We start from the raw sequence: 21,867 nt of genomic DNA, 5'->3' as shown, positions 1-21,867 counted from the left end.
ACAGGACGAAGGGCTGATCTCAAAGTAGAGAGAGTTCAATAGACTTAAAAAGAACTTGAGCCCTAGTTCTTTGTATTTCACGCACGTTCATTCAAGTCGTGAGAATCAACAGGGCTGCATAATGACAAACGAGGCTGAAACAACACGTTTAACGTCTCCAGATGAGATGGATTATTTATTAGAAAGGACCGGGATCAACGCCTTGGATGGAATCATCAGTCAAGGCGAAAGTGCAGGCATTGATGATACTACGAATGATACTGTTCAGGACAATAGTTATAATTCTTCTCGACAAGGTTCCCCTAGTATTTTGAGTGTAACCAAGAGCATTGAAGGGGAAAGGGGACGTAGAAAACTATTCTGTTTGTATGGTCTTGTCATGATTATCTGTATTGCAGAGTCTATATCCATGACAGCTGTGATCCCACTAGTTATGGATAAGGTTGCCGAAGGAATTGCAGATGATGATGGACACTACGATGATGTAGCCGTGCAGACAATAGTCTCCGGCATTTCTTCTTCTACCATGATGATAGCGGGGGCAATTAGTATTTTCATGGCTGGTAAGTGGGGAGAATTATCCGATAGGATAGGTAGAGTGCGTGTTTTCAAATACATGAGCGGCATTAGAGTCATTGGACTGCTAACTCACGTATTTACTCTATCATCGAAGATGAGGTATCACAAATGGGCTATTATTCTCACTGCCTGCATCGTTCCATCATTTGGTGGATTATTTGCACTAGTAGCGAATGGAAATAGTTACGTTTCAGATATAGTGAAAACTGAACATAGAATGGTGACAATAGGGATAATGATGAGTTGTATATACGCCACTATGGGCATAGGTCCAATGTTTGGATCCTTCCTAGTCAAGTTAACTAGTGGCAACGGGTTTATCCCTATCTACACGTCTATAGTGTTTGTCATATTGGCATTCATAATATGTGAGACGATTATGATAGAGCCGCGCCATGAAACCCAGATGGCACATTCTCAATCGAGCTATACAAGAAGGAGAGAGAAATTAAGGTCTCAATCAGGTTCCGATGATACAAAGAATTACCAGTCTGTTACGTATGGAAAATTTCAAATAATGAGGTTAATGGATCTGCTTTCTCCTGTAAAGAAACTATGGCTGAAACCCGACAGTGCGGGTTCCTTGGTGCCGCGGTACACCGTTATCTTACTAGTTGTACTTGATATACTATTTGTCTGCGGTACCACATCATGCATGCCGGCTTTGGTTTTATTTTCTACATACGAGTACAAATGGCACGCGGTGGAACTAGGCTATTTCATATCTATATTGGGAATCGGAAGAGGCGTTGTGCTACTGATCGTGTCGCCAGCACTACTCTACGCACTGAAACGGATTTATCAACATTTGAATCATTCAATAGATAAGATAGATATCTTTTGCATACGGTTTTCTATGATCGTCATAACAATGAGTCTCTTTGTCATGATACGATTTGGCGAGAAAACTTCTACGTCTATGGTCATATTCGCTCTCTTACAAGCATTGAGCGCCTTCTGCTCACCAACTTTGCAGTCTGCCATTATTAAATACACCTCCAAGAAGCATACAGGTGAGATGTTCGGAGCAATGGCTTTAATAAGATCCTGCGTAATGCTTGTCATTCCACCGGTTCTCCTTAAGCTGTACGGCGCTACTGTCTCTGTCAATCCCGGTTTGTTTATATATATACCGTTCTCAACAAGTATTACTGCCATCCTGTTGACATTTTTCCTAAGAATTTACCAGAACCCTTCGTTGGAGGGGCCTTGAGAACATTTATATACCATATATGCCACCTATTACTATTAGTTTGTTACATTCTATGCTATTATTTCTGATCGTAATGCACACTCTCAACAAACTCGTGAAACTTAACCTCTCTTAATTCAGTACAATATGATTCCACCGCTAATTGGCTTTTCTTCACACTATTGCGATGATCTTTTTTTCGCGCTATTAGGGGGGCGAAAGGGCGAGATCTGGCAAAAACTTTGACATAATAATCAAGGGGGGATTGTATCCCTTTACTTGAAAAATATTCATCAGTATCTTTAGCAAGAAGAAGCGAGAATTTTGGGTGTGATACTTCATAGAATCTGCGATTGTCTTCACCGGGGAGTTTTTATTTGATAAAGTCAAGAAATCTGCGATTGTTCTTTGCTCATACCTTATTTTTGCTGGCTTGCTTACATTTTTAATTAGTATTGAAGGTAGCACAGTGATCTCTTAGCTCAACAAGTGCATGAATATAGTTGATTGAGTGAAAAACGACTTTTTTTTGATATGTCAACTGAAGAACAGAATGGAGAAGGTCAAAAGACTCTGGATAGTAGGCAAGGTGATGAAACACACACGGATGAAGGGAGAGAAAGCAAAACAACTGCCACAGAAAACGGAAACGAAGGTAAGGCTGTAGAAAAAGAGGGCGAGGAAACCCAAGAGAAACCGAAACATCCACAAGTGACTTATTACAATGAAGAACAGTATAAGCAATTTATTGGCCAGGCAAGGGTTACAGGCGGAAAGTACAGTTTACAGGACTTCCAGATATTAAGGACATTGGGAACTGGCTCCTTCGGCAGGGTTCATTTGATAAGATCAAGACACAATGGTAGATACTACGCCATGAAAGTTTTGAAAAAGGAAATTGTGGTGAGATTGAAACAGGTAGAGCACACAAACGATGAGCGGTTGATGCTTTCTATCGTGACGCATCCGTTCATTATCAGAATGTGGGGGACTTTCCAAGACGCTCAGCAAATTTTCATGATCATGGATTATATTGAAGGTGGGGAATTGTTTTCTTTATTAAGAAAATCCCAAAGATTTCCCAACCCGGTTGCTAAATTTTATGCCGCAGAAGTTTGTTTAGCTTTGGAGTACTTACACAGCAAAGACATAATTTATAGGGATTTGAAACCGGAGAATATTTTGCTTGATAAGAACGGACATATAAAGATAACAGATTTTGGGTTTGCCAAGTACGTTCCAGATGTCACATATACCTTATGTGGCACCCCCGATTACATAGCACCTGAGGTTGTTAGCACCAAGCCATATAATAAATCTATCGATTGGTGGAGTTTCGGCATATTGATTTACGAAATGCTAGCGGGGTACACTCCCTTTTATGATTCAAACACCATGAAAACCTATGAGAAAATTTTGAATGCCGAATTAAGATTTCCACCATTTTTCAACGAAGATGTAAAGGATTTGTTGAGCAGGTTGATCACAAGAGACTTGAGTCAGAGATTGGGTAATTTACAGAATGGTACAGAAGATGTCAAGAATCATCCTTGGTTCAAAGAAGTCGTCTGGGAAAAGCTTTTATCTAGAAATATAGAAACACCGTATGAACCACCCATTCAACAGGGACAAGGTGACACCTCTCAGTTTGATAAGTACCCTGAGGAAGATATCAATTATGGTGTTCAGGGTGAGGACCCGTATGCAGATCTTTTCCACGACTTCTAATGACTAATGTTTTGTTGTATTTTCACCCTTTTATCTATAACTTTTTTCAGTAATTTTTTTCTGTCTTTTACGTAGCCATTCCCCATCAAAAACAAAATATCTATCCCTCTATAGATACCATTAAGATCATGTAATGCTCACTACTTTTTGTAAGTCAGATAGGCAGTGTTATCGAGGCGTATTCTTACCATGTAAAAAGCGTTCATTCTACGCTTCTTTCTATGATTTTCTACTTCGCTCGCCGCGCCACTTTCGAGCTTGCATCATGAACTGAAGGATTTTATTTATCGATTTTTTTAGCAAGAACCCCCTAGTGTAGAGCAAATAAAGGCAATTGGTATCGTCAAAGAAGTCAGTACGTCCATTCTATTCGTGTATATTTTAGGAAGCATTATAGTCTACGAAAAGATTCATTCTTTCCATCCATTTACTTTCAGAATAGAAAGAAGATAGAGAAACTTGCTAAATAGAAAAGAAAATTCCAATTTAAAAAAACGATGGGAGATGAGAAACTTTCACGCCATACGTCTTTGAAGAGGGCTAGATCTCTTTCTGAATCCATTCGTGGTTTGTTTAAGCCTTCAGGAATTTCTGGCAGTAGTAACGGTGCAGCACCTTCACCCCGTCCTGGTCAGGATCAAGCGCATTCTCATCTAACAACAAGAATCGTAACTAGTAATGTATCATCTCCATCTATATCCCCCGTAAATAGCCCTGTTCTACAAGCAGCTCCCAAGCATCATAAGTTGGGCGTTCCTAATATTGCAAAGCTATCGTTGTCACCTAGTAGAGAACCATCCTTGAATTCAGAAAACGAAATGTTCTCACAGGAATCCTTCATAAGTGAAAAAGATGAAGACGAAGCTAATTTATTAGAGAGAGAAGAGCTTCAAAACAAGAAGGACGAAAAACCACGTGCTAAAGGTACACGTTCCAAAGACGTTTATGTGCCTCATCATCGTTATACAGTTGGTAGCGATGAAGCTGAAAGGCAACCAAGGGAAAGACTCAGAAACTTTCCGCAAAACGCAGCTCCACCAAATTCTACAAATAGTAGCGCCAACCATGTTCTGGATCAGGAAAATAATTTTTCCATCGACGCAATGCTTGATTACGATGAAGAATCCAAACTGAAAAGGAGAAACAGTCTGGGTGTACGTAACCATAGCAATCGTACAAGAAGCAGAAAGAACAGCTTGTCTACACCAAGATCTCTACCTACCAAAAATGGAAACGATGGAGCAAATCCGAACCTCACCACCAATACTGGTAACAATACAAGCAACAGAATATATATGAGGGGAAGAAACCACTCAGACTCTATCAGTGCCTCCAGTTTACCCAAGTTTCAGGAGATTGAGAGTAAGTGTATTCTGGATTTAGATCATTTCAAAGTCTTTGAAAACGGATACCATGAACATTCTTTAAGAGTACTACCTATTATTACAAACTACAAAAATGTCGATAGTGGCGATGAAAAGGACAACGATGCTTCTGCAAACAGCGGTGATGATGGCGACAATGACACCGAGACAAATATGCACAAGCAAAAATCCGTATTCTCGCTTAGTGGGTTGTTTAAATCCCACAAGGATGTGAATCAGCAACAACAACAGCAAGGTGAAAATAGTGAACAAATCAATCTAGAGAAGGCCTTTTCAATAATACCATCCCAAAAATTTATCAGATCGCAAGTTCTGAAAAAATCAAGAACAGGCAATCTCAAAAATGGTAATAATGATGAACTGATGAAAAGTGACGGGAAGAATATTCCGCAAATCGTGAATCCTAATGCTGCTGTAGGCGCTGAAGAGTTAAAGTTAATCAATGCGTTATCTGAAAAGATACGAAAGGGCCTCAAAACTGACAACGCAAGAAGTAATAGTGGCGAAGCTAGGAGTAATAGTAATAAACAAGAAGATACTGGCGACACAGATAACAAGACCGGACCAATAAATGATGATACCTCTCACAAGCCTTGTTCTCAGAAATATGGGAAGTCCATTGGCGTTGTAGGTGCAGGCGCATACGGGGTGGTTAAAATCTGTGCGAGATGTAAGACTTCTAGAGATGTATTGCCATACAGTACCTACTCAAATGGTAAAAAATTATTTTTTGCAGTCAAAGAATTGAAGCCCAAGCCAGGTGATCAAGTGGATAAGTTTTGTACAAGATTAACTTCTGAATTCATTATTGGTCACTCATTGAGTCATCCCCATTTTGAAGCAAATACAGTAGTTCCAGGCAATATTACAAGAAGCGCGCCACCAAAACATATCTTCAATGCTCCAAACATATTAAAAATTTTGGATCTAATGGAATATAATAACTCTTTTGTAGAAGTTATGGAATTTTGTGCATCTGGTGATTTGTATTCGTTGCTAACAAGAAACAATATTTCTAATGAATCAAATAACGGGGGTTCAAGATTAATCCAGACTGTTAAAGAAGGTTCTGGTAGCCCGCTGCATCCATTAGAGGCAGATTGTTTCATGAAACAGCTGCTTAATGGTGTTCAATATATGCATGATCACGGTATAGCACATTGCGATTTAAAACCAGAGAATATTTTATTTCAACCAAATGGGTTGCTAAAAATTTGTGATTTTGGTACTAGTTCAGTTTTTCAGACAGCTTGGGAGAAACATGTACATTTTCAAACAGGAGCCATGGGTTCAGAACCCTACGTAGCACCTGAAGAATTCATAAGAGATGCAGAGTACGATCCACGTCTGGTGGACTGTTGGAGTTGTGGCATTGTTTACTGTACAATGGTTATGGGTCAGTATCTTTGGAAAATCGCCATCCCTGAGAAGGATTCTCTTTTCAAATCATTCCTTAGTGAAATTAAAGATGATGGACAGTTTTACTTGTTCGAGGAATTAAGGCATGTCAGCAGTGAACTGAATAGATTGAGAAAAATTGCATTGTACAGAACATTTCAAGTCGATCCGACAAAGAGAATCACCATTGAGCAATTATTACAAAGCTCTTGGATGAGAAAAACAAAATGTTGTGTTGTTTATAGACCCTTGTATACAAAAGTTAGTAAATAAGGATATACGAAACAAAAAATGCATAAGTATTTATTACCACTGATACTCTAAATGAATAAATAAATTGATTGATAAATAAACTGGGTTCTTTTCTCTTGTTTTGTAAACAGAATATATATATAGGCTTCTAAAAGATCAAAAGATCGATGGGGGCGTAGAGGCATAAAACCAGTATTAAACATTAACTCTTTCCAATTCTTCTCTACCAGCTTTACTGTATAGAAATTCGTTATACTCGTTACCGTTCTTCCACCAATACCAGTAAATTCCCGCAGGTATCAAAACGTACAAAAATTGAGATTTGAATCTTCTAAAACTGTTGAATACGGCATTATGGAAAATACCCTGTAATGGCTTTTGAGCGTATGGAGACACAGCATATGAAGTTATACCTTTTTGCTTTGGCCCACCCATGTGACCCCACCATCCCATATAAGTCTTACCGCTTGGAGGACCCATTGTTGTAAAATTATTGTATTGTCTGTGGTTATGTAGTTATATCAAACGTACGATAGTTGCTTTCTAATAAGACATTCTCTAATAAGTAGCGTCTGAGAGATGAGGTTGTCGCTTTCCTATTATTATATGGTCAGGATTTTGGGGGGTGGCACGAGTTTCCTTAACCTACTACCCGTAATTTCCGATCAAGCTTTTTCTTCATTTTCATTGGCTGGTGGAAAATCGGCTCAAAGTCACGTGCTACGATAAACTCAACGATAATAATCTTTAGGTATATACTATATTATAGCGGAAGTACGTATTTCTTATAGATGGTCCTTGTCTAATTTGTATTCTTATTTTAACTAAGCGCTACGCGGAACGTGTTGTCTTATTTGCTTCTCTTGTAGACTTTGTTCAAGAACGCAGTCAAGACATCAGCCTTGAAGCCACGAGACTCATCGACTTGAGAGATTTTAACCTTTAACTCTTTAGCAATAGTTTCTTCATATTCTTGGTAGAGTTGGTCGATTTTCAAGTCATTGAAAATCTGTCTACACCTGGCCTCTGCGACTGAGTCCTTCTTACCGTAATTTTCGTCCAAAGTCTTTCTTTGTTCTGCAGAAGCAAGTTCTAAAGCCTTGTTAATAACCCAGGAACATTTGTTATCCTGAATGTCGGTACCGATCTTACCAATTTGTTCTGGGGTACCGAAACAATCCAAGTAGTCGTCTTGAATTTGGAAGTATTCACCCAATGGAATCAAGACATCCTTGGCTTGTTGCAAGTCCTTTTCATCGGTGATGCCAGCAACGTACATGGCTAAAGCAACTGGCAAGTAGAATGAATAGTAAGCGGTCTTGAAAGTCACTATGAAGGAGTGCTTCTTCAAGGAGAACTTGCTCAAGTCGACTTTGTCTTCAGGTGCAGTGATCAAGTCCATCAATTGGCCCAATTCAGTTTGGAAGGTGACCTCATGGAACAATTCGGTGACATCTATGTAGTATTTCTCGTTCCTGAAGTGCGATTTCAACAGCTTGTAGATAGCTGCTTCTAACATGAACGCGTCGTTGATGGCAATTTCCCCAACTTCAGGAACTTTGTACCAACATGGTTGGCCTCTTCTAGTTATAGACTTATCCATCATGTCATCGGCAACCAAGAAGTAAGCTTGTAACAACTCAATGCACCAGCCCAGAATGGCAACTTTTTCGTATTCGTCTTGCTTTAATTGATCAACAGTCTTGTTAGAGAGAATGGCATACGTGTCCACGACAGACAATCCTCTATTCAACTTACCACCTGGAGTGTTGTAGTTCAAAGAGTGCGCATACCAGTCACATGCTTCCTTTGGCATACCATAAGCCAAAAGCGATGCGTTCAATTCTTCCACTAACTTAGGGAAAACGCTCAAGAATTTCTCTCTCTTAATTTCCTTATCTGAAGCCATTTCGATTTATATTCGTATGTGTTTTATGTTTACGTGAGTCCAATGCCTGTTGGTTTACTTTTTTAACCTGAGATTGAACGCAGTTCAGAAAGGTAATCTTTAACCAAGCACCAATTCCGGCATGCGTTTATATATATTTCCTACGGTTGCTTCCTCTATTTATCGGTCTTTTTCAACAAGGCGTTTCGTTTAGAACGGACAAGAAGAAGCTAACTTCGACTATTGAGAGAACAAAAGTTAACGGTAATGAATGTCAAGTCATCTCCATCTGAAGCTATTTCTCATAAATGGTGAACCTAATCACCTAAAGACGGTCAAATGGCATACTATGTTGCTGTAACGAGCACGATACACCCACTTTTAAATACATAGTCACGTGATGAATATCGCTTTTGACGTTATTTTTATTCACTACAAACATGTGAAAAATTGTTAAGAAACTATTAGAATTATTGGCGATTTGGTGATTATTTATCAGAACTTAAGGTGACGTTGCCAGCTTTCAAAGGGGCTTTTTGAATAGTGTGATAGAAACTGCATAGTTGTGCTGCTAAGCTTTTCCCCTTTTCCTGGTTGTTGTTTTACGTGATTATGTCAAAGAACCACAGTGTTAGTGCGTCGGAAGATGAAAAAGAAGTACTGAATAACAACGCTGAGGACCGTAAACCTCAAAAGCTTTTCGATCAGGAACTGGACCTTACACAGGAAGCGTTGACCAAATTTGAAAATTTAGATGATTGTATATACGCAAATAAACGGATCGGAACATTCAAGAATAATGAGTTCATGGAGTGTGATTGTTATGAAGAATATTCTGATGGCATTAACCATGCCTGTGATGAGGACTCTGACTGTATCAATAGGCTTACCTTGATAGAGTGTGTGAATGACTTGTGTTCATCTTGTGGTAATGACTGCCAGAATCAACGATTTCAAAAGAAGCAGTACGCCTCGATAGCCATTTTCAAGACGAAACATAAAGGGTATGGTGTAAGAGCTGAACAAGACATAGAAGCCAACCAGTTCATCTACGAATATAAAGGTGAAGTGATCGAGGAGGTTGAATTTAGAGATAGGCTGATAGACTACGACCAACGTCATTTCAAGCATTTTTATTTTATGATGCTACAGAATGGAGAATTCATTGACGCCACAATAAAGGGTTCGTTAGCAAGATTTTGTAATCATTCTTGCCGTCCAAATGCATATGTCAATAAATGGGTTGTCAAGGGTAAACTTCGCATGGGTATTTTTGCTCAAAGGAAAATTTCAAAAGGTGAAGAAATTACATTTGACTATAACGTGGATCGATATGGTGCTCAGGCTCAAAAATGTTATTGCGAAGAGCCAAATTGTATTGGATTTCTTGGGGGTAAAACTCAAACAGATGCGGCGTCTTTGTTGCCTCAAAACATCGCTGATGCCTTGGGAGTCACTGTTTCTATGGAGAAAAAGTGGTTAAAATTGAAAAAGTTAAGCGGTGGACCAATAATAAAGAATGAAAACGAAAACATAAATATCGAGTTTCTTCAGTCTTTGGAAGTCAAACCTATCGATAACTTAGTGGATGTGACGAAAATTATGAGTGTATTACTGCAGCAAGATAATAAAGTAATTGCATCTAAGCTTTTAAACAGACTTTTCACCATTGACGATAATTCTCTTCGTCATCAGGCTATTAAATTACATGGGTACACATGCTTTAGTAAAATGCTTAAATTGTTCAATATGGAACATTCGCAGCCTCAGGAAGAGGAAAATGACGTCGAGGAAGGCGATGAAAAGTTGATGATCAAAAGAATTTTAGATTTCTTATTGGAATTGCCTAAGACTACTCGAAATGGTATTGAATCATCACAAATTGACAGTATAATAAAAGCCCTGCCTACGAAGTGTCCAGATTTGAAGCTGGAATGTGATGATTTATTGGAGAAATGGTCGAAATTTGAAACATACAAGAGGATTACTAAGAAAGACATAAACGTTGCATCCAGTAAAATGATAGATTTGAGAAGGGTGAGGTTACCTCCTGGCTGGGAGATCATTCATGAAAACGGTCGTCCATTGTATTATAATGCAGAACAGAAAACAAAACTACATTATCCTCCCACTGGTTCATCTAAGGTATTTAGTTCAAGATCAAGTACAGAAATAACTTCCCAGAGCAATGGTGGGATTTCTAAAACGAGTAGTGCTTCAGACTCCAAGAAACATAAACTGAGCGACGAGGAATATGAGAGGAAAAAACAAAAAAGACTTGAGTACGAGAGAATTGCTTTAGAAAGAGCAAAGCAAGAGGAACTGGAAAGTTTAAAGCTAAAGCTAAAGCTTGAGAATGAAAGAAAAAGCGTTTTGGAGGATATCATAGCAGAAGCCAACAAACAAAAGGAATTGCAAAGGGAAGAGGCTAAAAAACTAGTGGAAGCAAAAGAAGCAAACCGTTTGAAAAGAAAAACAGTTTCCCAATCTCAAAGATTAGAGCATAACTGGAATAAGTTTTTCGCATCTTTTGTGCCAAACTTGATAAGAAGTAACCCACAGAGTAAGCAATTTGATCATGAGAATATAAAACAATGTGCTAAAGACATTGTGAAGATCTTAACCACAAAGGAGCTGAAAAAAGACTCATCAAAGGCACCACCTAGTGACTTAAGTAAAGAGAAGAGACATAAAGTCAAAGAATTCATAAAATCATATATGGATAAGATAATTCTCAAGAAAAAGCAGAAAAAGCGTTGACATTAATATCAGCATCAACAAGAATGTCGTCTCCTCCACCTTCAACATCATAGTAATCAATTGGACATGCATATTTATGGCAGTTTCTATTTTTCTGTCCTAACCAAAGTCTTGTACTATAATTGTAATTGCAATATGTAATTTGTATTCATTTTGAATTCTTTTCTTTTCTGTTACTTCCTTATCCATTTTTAGTATAGATTTGACTACGCTCATTACTGGAGCATAAGTGACGATGCAACGATAAGTAATGTGACACATCTTCATGACAAATATTGATCTTAAAAATCTTTACGTTTCAAGTGCTTTTGTTTTTTTGCTGTCATTATGTGAACTGAAATGACTTTGAAACGTAATTACCGCATCGGGAAATTTACATGTTAAATTCAGTGAAAGCGATGAACATATGGAAAACATATAAAGAGCTAACATTGTCAATAATATTTTATCGTTACACCATTCTTGTACCCATTATTTATAAATGTCCCAAAAATAAAAAGAGGAAATATGACTACTTTGGCGCCACGTAGTAAGAATAAGACAAGACAACTGACCGCGCCCTTCGAGGATGATGAGAACCCCTGGATGAAAAAATACTGTTGCCAATGTAAATCATGTAAAATGAGTATACCCATTCAGCCTTGGTTGCCAAGGTTTTTCATTTTTGGCGTTTTGTGTCCCATTTTCTGGTTAGTCAATCTCTCAATTTGGTGGTTTGTACAGTTTTGGCAACCGCATGAATTAGAATTTCACGACTTGCAGGAAGACGAATACCCAGGATTTTACGAATGTGAAATCATAGCGAAAAGATCGGTTATGCCCATAAAGGAAGAAGTCATCCAAGAAATTCACACCATCCAAGATCTCAGTGATAGCAATAGCGAAGACTATAAGAATGACGGAGAGAACGATACGCCGCCGTCTTTCTTAAAGCTACACGCGGAACAAGTCGAGAACGAAGAGGACACCCTGAAGAAATATCGTTACGAGTTTTTGAAGAAGATAGCTCATGATGTCTTGGAGTCGCACGATATGTTACGTAAGAGCTTTCGCAACTGGAATCTACGGTCTTTGCTTGGCCTTGTCATTGACATTATACTAGTAATATTTATAGCCCTTCTATGTAAGAAAACCGGTTAGATAAACTAAGATGGTATAAGCCCCCATTCTCTTTCAGCCTCCATCTAACACTCTTTGTTGCTCCTGCAAGGGTTCCTGTTTTTCGCTCATTTTTTAATTCTTGGCTCCGCCCTTTTCTTTTTGTTTTGTCTATGTTGCCGAGCTGAGGTTATTTATAGGGACGTGAAAATCCTCGAGAAACAATTCTTATCAAGGGAAGCAGCCATTGTAGAACATACACCAATAAAAGCATCATAAGCACAAGTAAGAAGAATGTTACAGAGAATAGTTTTTTCTGTGTGCATATTTATGTTGCACACTGTTGCTGCAAGCGGACCTCAGTCATACCAGAAGTTGGATTTCACAAACGTTGGTTTTACAGGTTCTTATGTAAACGTGAATAAGTTTAAAGATATCACCAACAATGAATCGTGCACTTGTGAAGTGGGTGACAGGATATGGTTTGATGGTAAAAATGCACCATTAGCAGATTACCTGTCTGTTCATTTCCGTGGACCATTGGAGTTGAAACAGTTTGCCTTTTACACTTCCCCTGGATTCACTGTTAACAACAGTAGAAGCTCTTCTGATTGGAGTCGTCTGGCCTATTACGAATCCAGTAGTAAGACTGCTGATAATGTTACTTTTTTAAATCACGGAGGCGAAGCTTCTCCTTGTTTAGGAAACGCTTTGTCGTACGCCAGTTCTAACGGTACAGGAAGTGCTAGTGAGGCCACTGTCTTAGCAGATGGCACTTTGATTTCTTCTGATCAAGAATATATAATCTATTCAAATGTCTCGTGTCCAAAATCGGGATACGACAAGGGCTGTGGTGTTTACCGTAGTGGTATTCCGGCATACTATGGGTACGGTGGTACGACCAAAATGTTTTTGTTTGAATTCGAAATGCCTACGGAAACTGAGAAAAACAGCAGTTCTATTGGGTATTATGACTTGCCTGCTATTTGGTTGTTAAACGATCATATTGCAAGAACTTCCCAGTATCCAACAAATTCGAACTGTTCATGTTGGATGAGTGGATGTGGTGAGTATGATATTTTTGAAGCCATGAACGGTACGGAAAAAAATCATCTGTACTCTACCTTCCATACTTTCCAGGGTATTGAGGATTTGGGCACTGGTATTCAATCTTACGGATATATTTCAAGAAATACTACAGGAACCATGAAAGGTGGTGTTGTTTTTGATTCTAGCGGTAATGTTGTCTCTTTCATTTCTGACGCTACCCCCTTCAATGAAACTGTTTCTGCGGAGGCCGTTAACAAGTTATTAGCAGCGATCCCTCAAAATGAAACCTATTCTTCTGAATTGATGAGTATTTCTGCCACCAGACCTTCTACCACCTCAAAATCAAATGGTATTTCTTTAACGAAGATGCAAAACGGTGTATGGTATTATATTCTGGCCATTTTCTCTGCCTTTACGCAAGTATTTTTGATTTGATTTGAGTTTTATACGGTCACATTATCATCATCACCCTTTGGGCTGCGGTTCCACACTTCTCTTTTATATTTCATGTTTGTTCAACTGGTGGTGTTTTTTTACGTTATACTGATACATATATAGACGAGATTCATTTAAATAAAAGTTTATGAAAAAAATGAAAAAAAAACTTTTACAATTCAACCTTTGCGACTTTGTCACTCAAGCATATTCGTTAACATTAACAATATACTCGTAAACAAAGGCGATGGCGGATAAATGACCTGGGACATCCACGTGTTCATTAACGGAATGTAAGGTCTTGAGTAAATTTATATCAATAATAGAGCCAACAAACCTATAAATGTTTTTGGACAAATTCCAGTAGTATTTGGTATCGGTATTCCCTGAGAATAAACCAGTAGTAACATAGAACTCTTCGTTGTTTTGTAAAACACCGTTTTCAAAAACGTCTTGGATGGTTCCTGCCAAAATGTCCCAAACAGGACCAGAACTTGGTGATACTGGTGCAGGTTCCAACTCTCTCAAGAGAGTAATGTCAATGTGACCTAAGTCGGTTTCAGGGATAATGAAATCACCGTTCTTAGAAAGTCCATAGCCATACTTCTCAGCAACCTTCTTTGCGTAGTCCAAGTTTCTCTCAAAGACTTCAGCCACAGATGAGTGTAAATTGATTCTGTGGTTAATCAAGAATCTGGTGGTTTCAGGTAGAGCATTAGCTTTGACACCACCATTGATTATATCCACAGCTTGCGTAGTTCTTATTAAACTGCGTAAGTGGGCTTGCTTAGAAATATAATCAACAAGCTTGTCTTTTCTTCTAGGACAGAATGGTGCACCCAAAATTGTTTTTTTCACATCCTTACTTAGAGATTTAGAATGTTCAGCAGCACATGTTAACAATCCATAGATTGGATTGTCAAACTCGAACTCGTAATCAAATGGGTTAGCTTCGAATTCAGTAATCAATTCTGAAGCAACACCAATAGTAGTATGATCAGGTGGGACAGAAGAATGACCACCATGGCCTAGGATACTGACTTCGAAGTCGACATAGCCTTTTTCAGCGTTGATTGGAGTGGCAACAAAGACATCCTTATCGACTTCCATGATACCTTCACCTTCGTCGATGATACTATAAATACCATCATCACCGTATCTTTCATGAAGAAATGGCGCTAAGCTGGCGGCACCGAGGGTGCCACTTGCTTCCTCGTCAAAACCAAGCGACATTATAACAGTCCTGTTTGGCTTGAATCCATCAATCAACAGTTGTTCAATAGCTTCAAACTCGGCAATCAATAAATTTTTACAGTCGTTAGAACCACGACCCCAAACAAAATCAGTTTCTGGGTCATAATGACCTGAGAATGGAGGAAAAGTCCAAGATGATAGAGTTTCGTTGTTTACAGGGACAACATCTTGATGGGCCATGAGCAGTAATGGTTTTAGGTCAGGATTAGATCCCTCCCATGTGTATAGAAGACCCAGCTCATTGACCTTCTCCAATTTCAAATTCTCGTGAATGTTGGGAAAAGTCTTCTCAAAATACTCATGTAATTCATAAAAATGCTTATAAAAGTCCGGATCGTCTGCAGGATGAGGGTTTTTGTCTTGCACTACAGTGGGGATTCTAACAGCGTTGGACAATTTTTCAATGGAACCGTTTCTAAACGTAGGGTCATGAAGAATTGTGTCGACAGAATGTTTGAACGATGGGCTCAATGCTTCAATCTTCTCACATTTGGGTGAGTGACGATAACCTTTACCATCATGTGGACGCTTTACTTCATGGGGTTGTACTGGGCGGACACCTGAGGTGAGGAAAAAGGTACCAATGATGATAAGAGCAACTATTCCGCTAAGAAAAGCTCTGTGCCTTTGCCATAGGGATTTTCTAGGGGCCTTCTCTTCTGCTAAGGCAATCATGATGAAACTGAGAATGAATGATTCCTTGATGAGATGGTAGTGGGTGGTTTTCACAAAAGAACAGACTCATTTGGGGTATCTATTCTTTTTATATGTCATACACTTTCTTTGCCGACTTTGGAAGGCTGTATCGTCTTTCGCCCAAAGGGGAAAGTAAAAGCCGTTACGATAAGATAAGGGCGCTGAGACTAAGATAACCGGAACACGCTTTGAACTTTAGGATAACGATGCACATTATCATGCGATTTCATTCGTCATGAAAAGCTGGTAGAAAGAGGCTGTTTTCATTGCTTGTAGAAAGTGTCGTTCCAGGGACATCTCTAAATGACACATTTAGTGAAAACAGGAGCAGAGCTATCAGTTCGTAGCTAAATTATCAAAATTTAAGTAAAGGCAAGGGAGTAGCAACTTAAGTATAAGGAACAGGAGGTTATTGGAGTGAAAATGTGGCAGGAACAATTAATATGCGACAATCCACTGTTCCTGTGTCTGTGTATTACTTGAATGCTGCTGTACGAAAACTTGTTTAGAAATCATCCTTCTTGCACATTATATTCATTTCACTGTTGAAAGTTTTTTTTGTCTTTCGTCAGCAAGAGTTGTATCAGTTCTCTTGTCTTGTTTTGGATTTTCAATTGATCAGTTTCAGACGACCATCAGTAACTATTTATAAATAAAGGCAAGAACAAAATATGACTCACCATAAATGATAAGCGAGGAAGAGGAGCAACAAGCTGCTCCTTCTTTGCAATGTCGAAATGAGATTTATTTCTTGATGCCATACATATATATATATGAGGCTCAATTTCAGCTCTGCGAAAAGGCAAGTATACTCTATTGCATATATAATGTAGCAATACATTTTTGAGGGGAAAAATATCAATGCAACACCTTCGTCGAAAATTAGTAATATTGTTTAGCACTGGAGCATCATCTGCAGTTATTTGCATGATAGAGTATTCGGATACTTTTACATACCTGCATATTTATATATAATGTGCATAAGCGACAGCATATCCATGCTACGCGCGATCGTCAATATGAGACTAGCTACAAGAACTGCTTAAAAAAGAGTGAGTATCAGTACCCTTGGCTAATTCAACAGACTACTAGAAAAAAGCCTTCTGCTGTATCATGGTGGGAAGCCATAGCCTCTTGTTCAATACTTGCGTTCTTTAATGTAAACGCGTTAAATGTGGCAATACGCGATATTTTTTTCGTCTCTGTTTAAAATAAAGAGCAATATTACACACTATTGACAGCACTTGCTTACATATTGCCACCCAGTACAACAAGAAAATATGGCCAGTGAAACACCAAGAGTTGACCCCACCGAAATATCCAATATCAATGCCCCTGTGTTTAGAATAATAGCGCAAATAAAGTCACAGCCCACTGAGTCTCAACTGATCTTGCAATCACCCACCGTATCATCGAAAAACGGCAATGAAGTCGAGATGATTACTTTGAACAACATCCGTGTCTCCATGAATAAAACTTTTGAGATAGATTCGTGGTATGAATTTGTTTGCAGAAACAATGATGATGGCGAACTAGGGTTTTTAGTTCTTGACGCTGTCCTATGCAAATTTAAGGAGAATGAAGATTTAAGCTTAAATGGTGTGGTCGCTTTACAAAGACTATGTAAGAAATACCCAGAAATATACTGAATAAACTTGTCTTTTCTGTACCATATATATATATTGCTGCCTTTATAAGTCCCTCTTAATCTAATGATTTTTTTTATATGGAAAAATGTAATTTTGTTTATGGATGTATATAGATAGATAAATGAATGTGTACTAGTCGCCTTAACGCCTTTCAATAAAAAACTTGGTTTTTTTTTTTTTTACCCTTTGTTGCCTTTTAACCTTTATCGAAGTAATGATGATAGATTACCGTCTGCCCTTCATGCTTTTCTCATATTGATTTTCCTTGCTGACAAAGACAACCTCTGAGATGGTTTATACCAACCACCATTTGCTGAGGGCATAGGTGCACGAGTGGCATAGTTTGCTCCGGATGATATTGTATAAGACCAACCAGGAGTCAATGTAGTTGCTTGTTCCGGCAACGACCCAAAGGTAGAGTAATAAGTCACTGCGCTAGTGGCGAATTGTCTTGTCCACGTGGAAGCAGTTACTTTAGTATTTGGCTGCATTTGCATGGGAGCAAAACGCGACGTACCAGTCTGCTTAGTGTATGGAACAGTAAATGAACGACTGTCAATAGTAGTGGCTTGCGCGTTGTTTGTAGTAGTTGTTTGAATAGAAGTCTGGGGAACAGGCTCAACCGACCCACTATATGTATAGGCAGTAGTACCTCCCATAGAAGTCAATTGAAACCTCGGAGTATAATGGATAGTGTTACCTTGGTTATCCACGTGCGCAAAGACTTGGATGTAATATTGACCGTTCCCAGTTAGAGTTGAAGGGAAAGTAGCTGTGTAAGAATAAACTTTATCATCCTGGGTCAACTCACTTGCCTTAACTTTAGTAGCAATAGTGGCTATACAGTCAATGTTATTGTTAGGCCCAGTACAAAGACTCAAAGTGAAATATGAAAATTTGCTTAATGGAGGGTAGGCGCCGTTATCCATCCATTCAACGGGAATAGAAACAATACCACCACTTGGGCTGAATGTGGCTTTCGCTTTTGGAGAAACGACATTAACATCACCTAGCACATAAGAAACTAAAAACACCAAAGCACATAAAATGGAGTTTGTTTGTAAACGCATTATGTATAATCTGACACTGTCGTTGATGCTGTGAGAAGGTAGTGGAGAAAGCGAAAGAGTAGATTTTTTATGATCACTTATTTCAAAACGAAGTGTAATTTGCTTTTTTAACGCCTCATAAAACTTCCTAACTTGAACAAACTTTACTTCAAGAATGCTTTGAGAATTCCTGTTTTATTTCTGTATTATCCTTGAAAGATCTTTTCGAGGAAAAAAAAGAAATGAGATACTTTCACAGCTCGTAAAAAGTGACTTTATATTGATTTACTTGCGAATACGTCAGAGGAAGGATCAATATGCTGTTTCGGTAATTTTAAATGGTTAATGATGAATATAAGAGTTATTCCTGCTTGTACTAGATACTTTTGCGTTAATCCAAAGTATATTTTAGAGCCATTAAGCAGGCATCACGAATAACGAGGCGGAAAGTTTGGCGTTTAGGCCATTGGCGAAAAGACAAAAACAAACTATATCAGAGATACAAGAGGAATGTGGAAAGGCCGTGCAAGGTGTGATATATTAGCACATCAAGGCACATATAGAGACCAATTGTGGCACGCTTTACAAGTATGGAAGATACGCTGGGTGAGGGGTCCACGGTAAACCATACCGTGGATGTGACCGAACATGGCCATGACAATGATAATAGCAACAACCCAAATGCTATTGAAGCAAGGGCTGCAAACACAGAATCTACTAGCGAGGGGCTGCAACAGGAAGGTGATTCTCTGAAAGATGGAGAAGTTGTTACGAATAGGGATGACGCAGAAAATGACGCGATAACAGTAACAGGAAAGCAGCAACCATCCATACCGGCAAATGAGCTCGATTCGCAAGAAGTACCCTCCGTGAAAGAAGGCAGCGCTCAGAACATTTTTGAGCAAGATCACAATGAAAGTGACAATCTATTTGGCGAAACCGAAAGCTCTGTTTCGAATAATGATGCAAATACTCCCAATAAACCCATGAACTCGGTAGATAGTGGAAACAATGGGCCTGCTGCGAATGAAGATAGCGTAATACAGAATTCAAATAACAATGAAGAAAGTCTGGAGGCCGGTGAAACACAAAAAAAGGAGGAACCAGGGGAAAACAACGGTAATGAAGGTGTCAAAGAGGAAAGCCAGCCAATTCAGAGCATAAAGGGGATGGATGACGAGGAGGAGGAAGATGAGGACGACGATCAGCCGATGATGAGCCCCGATAATTCTATCTTTGGAGAAACTAAGAGTGAGACTAAACAACTGGGCAACGCTTCGTCGTTCGCTAATACTCCATCTGAAATTCCAGATGCACATAAAGCTGAAGAGGAGAGAATCATAGGAAAGGCAGACAGTATGGACAAGAAAATAAATACTGACGAAGAGAGAAACGAACATGAGCAGGAAATTGCAAACTACCATTCCGAAGGTGTTGATTCGAAGAAAACACCCATTACTAAAACGGAACCGGAAACTTTTGATATACCGCAAGCACATGAAATTGTTATCCCGAGCTATTCCAAATGGTTCAATGTAGAAAAAATTCATTCCATTGAAGTCCAATCATTGCCAGAGTTTTTCACAAACAGAATTCCGTCTAAGACGCCTGAGGTATACATGAGATATAGAAATTTCATGATAAATTCTTACAGGCTGAATCCCAATGAATATTTTAGCGTCACCACAGCGAGAAGAAACGTCTCTGGTGACGCTGCTGCATTATTCAGATTGCATAAATTCTTAACGAAATGGGGTCTAATAAACTATCAAGTCGACTCTAAACTACTACCCAAGAACATCGAACCCCCACTGACATCTCAATATTCCACAAGGCATGATGCTCCCAGAGGACTTTTCCCTTTCGAAAGTTACAAGCCGTCTGTACAACTACCAGATATGGCAAAGCTTAAAAAAATGATGAATACAAGTGACTCGGAAAGTACTTTATATAAATATTTGAAAGAAAGTAAAAGAAAATATGACGAAATCACTCATCCGCCCGGTACGACAGATGATGATAATGGTGGTAAAATGAAAAACAATATTAATACGTCAACTAATGGGACTGATGACATTTTACTGGAAGAGGACGAAACTTCACGCCCTCTGAAGAAAATCAAAATTTTAGAACAAATTGATGAGAATTGGTCAAAGGAAGACTTGCAAAAATTGCTAAAGGGCATACAAGAATTTGGTGCTGATTGGTATAAAGTGGCTAAACATGTAGGTAACAAATCACCTGAGCATTGTATCTTACGCTTTCTTCAATTGCCCATCGAAGATAAGTTTTTATATGGCGATGGCGATACCAAGGGAAATAATGACAGCGGATTAGGACCTTTAAAGTATGCTCCTCACTTGCCATTTTCTAAAAGCGAAAACCCAGTTTTATCAACAATAGCATTCTTAGTGGGATTAGTCAATCCCAAAACTGTTCAGTCAATGACTCAGAGAGCAATTCAATCAGAAGAATCAATAGAGTCTCAAAAACAGGAAATTTCTGGTAAAAATTCAGTTGAAAATGTTAAAGAAGGTTCAGAAATTGCCATTTCATCATTAGGTTTTAGGAGTCATGTTTTTGCCAATAATGAAGAGAGGCAAATGAATTTTTTAACCAATGAATTAATGAGACTTCAAATGGAAAAATTAGATATGAAACTAAACCATTTGAGGAAACTAGAAAAATTTATGGAGTTGGAAAGAAAAACCTTGGAAAGACAACAGGAAAACTTATTGATTCAAAGATTGAACTTCAATCAAAATTCTAACAAAATTGTAAACGTTTTAACCCAATGTTTAAACTCCGTATCCGACACCAACATCAATAACAGTTCAGTAGCGGAAAGGGACGAAATCACATCACAGATAAACCACTTTAAAAGTATGTTGTCGAAACCTGAAACTTTAAGTATTGGGAAGAATCCATTCAACAGTTCTAATGTTGAAGCAAGTGAGAGTCATAATGGCAAAAGTATATCCAATGAGAATGATGTCAAACCGATTTCTATCGAAGCCCCCCAATTTTACAGATATTGGTCGGCATAAAAATAATACATTGATGCCATTTCGTTGTTGTAATTATCCTTCATTACTAATACTTTCTATGTTTGCTTTACTCTATATTTTTTTATTATCATTTTTTTTGGGTTTCTTTAATGGCGTGTCACTTGATTTGGATTTTCTCTGATATTTATCCCTCTCCTCTAGTTGTAACTAGATACGTCGTGTACATGTAGATAGATATATATATATATATACCTATAATTGTGTTATTTTCTAGGCAACATTTCTCTTTTACTTTGAAAGGAAACTTGTTAAAGACTTGGGGGAATTTTCCTGTTCGCTATTTTATTCCTAGTTTGATTTTGATTCTGTGTATTGGTCTAAAAAAATTAGTATATAATAGTATATAAAATCAAATATTCACTTTAAAAGATTCTCAAATTAAAAAA

At 38.4% G+C, this 21,867-nt stretch overlaps 12 protein-coding genes across 12 annotated transcripts; 8 read left to right on the top strand and 4 right to left on the bottom strand.

Annotated features, from left to right (window-relative positions):
- Positions 1–121: 121 nt before the first annotated feature.
- SMKI10G0540 (uncharacterized protein) lies at positions 122–1,792 on the top strand (the record flags this gene model as incomplete). The annotated part of the gene is made up of 1 exon (XM_056223365.1): positions 122–1,792. One exon carries the CDS (start codon positions 122–124, stop codon positions 1,790–1,792), a length of 1,671 nt encoding a protein of 556 aa, XP_056077390.1.
- Positions 1,793–2,305: 513 nt separating this feature from the next.
- On the top strand, positions 2,306–3,499 carry TPK1 (cAMP-dependent protein kinase catalytic subunit TPK1; the record flags this gene model as incomplete). Its single annotated transcript, XM_056223362.1, has 1 exon — positions 2,306–3,499. One exon carries the CDS (start codon positions 2,306–2,308, stop codon positions 3,497–3,499), a length of 1,194 nt encoding a protein of 397 aa, XP_056077389.1.
- A 497-nt stretch (positions 3,500–3,996) lies between these two features.
- HAL5 (protein kinase HAL5) lies at positions 3,997–6,555 on the top strand (the record flags this gene model as incomplete). Its single annotated transcript, XM_056223361.1, has 1 exon — positions 3,997–6,555. The coding sequence occupies one exon, from the start codon at positions 3,997–3,999 to the stop codon at positions 6,553–6,555; it is 2,559 nt and encodes an 852-aa protein (XP_056077388.1).
- Positions 6,556–6,729: 174 nt separating this feature from the next.
- On the bottom strand, positions 6,730–7,014 carry QCR8 (ubiquinol--cytochrome-c reductase subunit 8; the record flags this gene model as incomplete). The annotated part of the gene is made up of 1 exon (XM_056223360.1): positions 6,730–7,014. One exon carries the CDS (start codon positions 7,012–7,014, stop codon positions 6,730–6,732), a length of 285 nt encoding a protein of 94 aa, XP_056077387.1.
- A 370-nt stretch (positions 7,015–7,384) lies between these two features.
- Positions 7,385–8,443, bottom strand: ERG20 (bifunctional (2E,6E)-farnesyl diphosphate synthase/dimethylallyltranstransferase; the record flags this gene model as incomplete). The annotated part of the gene is made up of 1 exon (XM_056223359.1): positions 7,385–8,443. One exon carries the CDS (start codon positions 8,441–8,443, stop codon positions 7,385–7,387), a length of 1,059 nt encoding a protein of 352 aa, XP_056077386.1.
- A 591-nt stretch (positions 8,444–9,034) lies between these two features.
- SET2 (histone methyltransferase SET2) lies at positions 9,035–11,182 on the top strand (the record flags this gene model as incomplete). The annotated part of the gene is made up of 1 exon (XM_056223358.1): positions 9,035–11,182. The coding sequence occupies one exon, from the start codon at positions 9,035–9,037 to the stop codon at positions 11,180–11,182; it is 2,148 nt and encodes a 715-aa protein (XP_056077385.1).
- Positions 11,183–11,689: 507 nt separating this feature from the next.
- Positions 11,690–12,322, top strand: ASG7 (Asg7p; the record flags this gene model as incomplete). The annotated part of the gene is made up of 1 exon (XM_056223357.1): positions 11,690–12,322. One exon carries the CDS (start codon positions 11,690–11,692, stop codon positions 12,320–12,322), a length of 633 nt encoding a protein of 210 aa, XP_056077384.1.
- A 252-nt stretch (positions 12,323–12,574) lies between these two features.
- Positions 12,575–13,765, top strand: TOH1 (Toh1p; the record flags this gene model as incomplete). The annotated part of the gene is made up of 1 exon (XM_056223356.1): positions 12,575–13,765. One exon carries the CDS (start codon positions 12,575–12,577, stop codon positions 13,763–13,765), a length of 1,191 nt encoding a protein of 396 aa, XP_056077383.1.
- A 201-nt stretch (positions 13,766–13,966) lies between these two features.
- On the bottom strand, positions 13,967–15,694 carry CPS1 (Gly-Xaa carboxypeptidase; the record flags this gene model as incomplete). The annotated part of the gene is made up of 1 exon (XM_056223355.1): positions 13,967–15,694. The coding sequence occupies one exon, from the start codon at positions 15,692–15,694 to the stop codon at positions 13,967–13,969; it is 1,728 nt and encodes a 575-aa protein (XP_056077382.1).
- A 1,301-nt stretch (positions 15,695–16,995) lies between these two features.
- RFA3 (Rfa3p) lies at positions 16,996–17,364 on the top strand (the record flags this gene model as incomplete). Its single annotated transcript, XM_056223354.1, has 1 exon — positions 16,996–17,364. The coding sequence occupies one exon, from the start codon at positions 16,996–16,998 to the stop codon at positions 17,362–17,364; it is 369 nt and encodes a 122-aa protein (XP_056077381.1).
- A 239-nt stretch (positions 17,365–17,603) lies between these two features.
- KRE9 (Kre9p) lies at positions 17,604–18,434 on the bottom strand (the record flags this gene model as incomplete). Its single annotated transcript, XM_056223353.1, has 1 exon — positions 17,604–18,434. The coding sequence occupies one exon, from the start codon at positions 18,432–18,434 to the stop codon at positions 17,604–17,606; it is 831 nt and encodes a 276-aa protein (XP_056077380.1).
- A 569-nt stretch (positions 18,435–19,003) lies between these two features.
- SWI3 (Swi3p) lies at positions 19,004–21,460 on the top strand (the record flags this gene model as incomplete). Its single annotated transcript, XM_056223351.1, has 1 exon — positions 19,004–21,460. One exon carries the CDS (start codon positions 19,004–19,006, stop codon positions 21,458–21,460), a length of 2,457 nt encoding a protein of 818 aa, XP_056077379.1.
- Positions 21,461–21,867: the final 407 nt, after the last annotated feature.

Source organism: Saccharomyces mikatae, assembly GCF_947241705.1.
Source record: "Saccharomyces mikatae IFO 1815 strain IFO1815 genome assembly, chromosome: 10".
NCBI lineage: Eukaryota > Fungi > Ascomycota > Saccharomycetes > Saccharomycetales > Saccharomycetaceae > Saccharomyces > Saccharomyces mikatae.
Note: the sequence above shows the minus strand (reverse complement) of the source record. Positions and strands in the feature narration are given on the sequence as shown.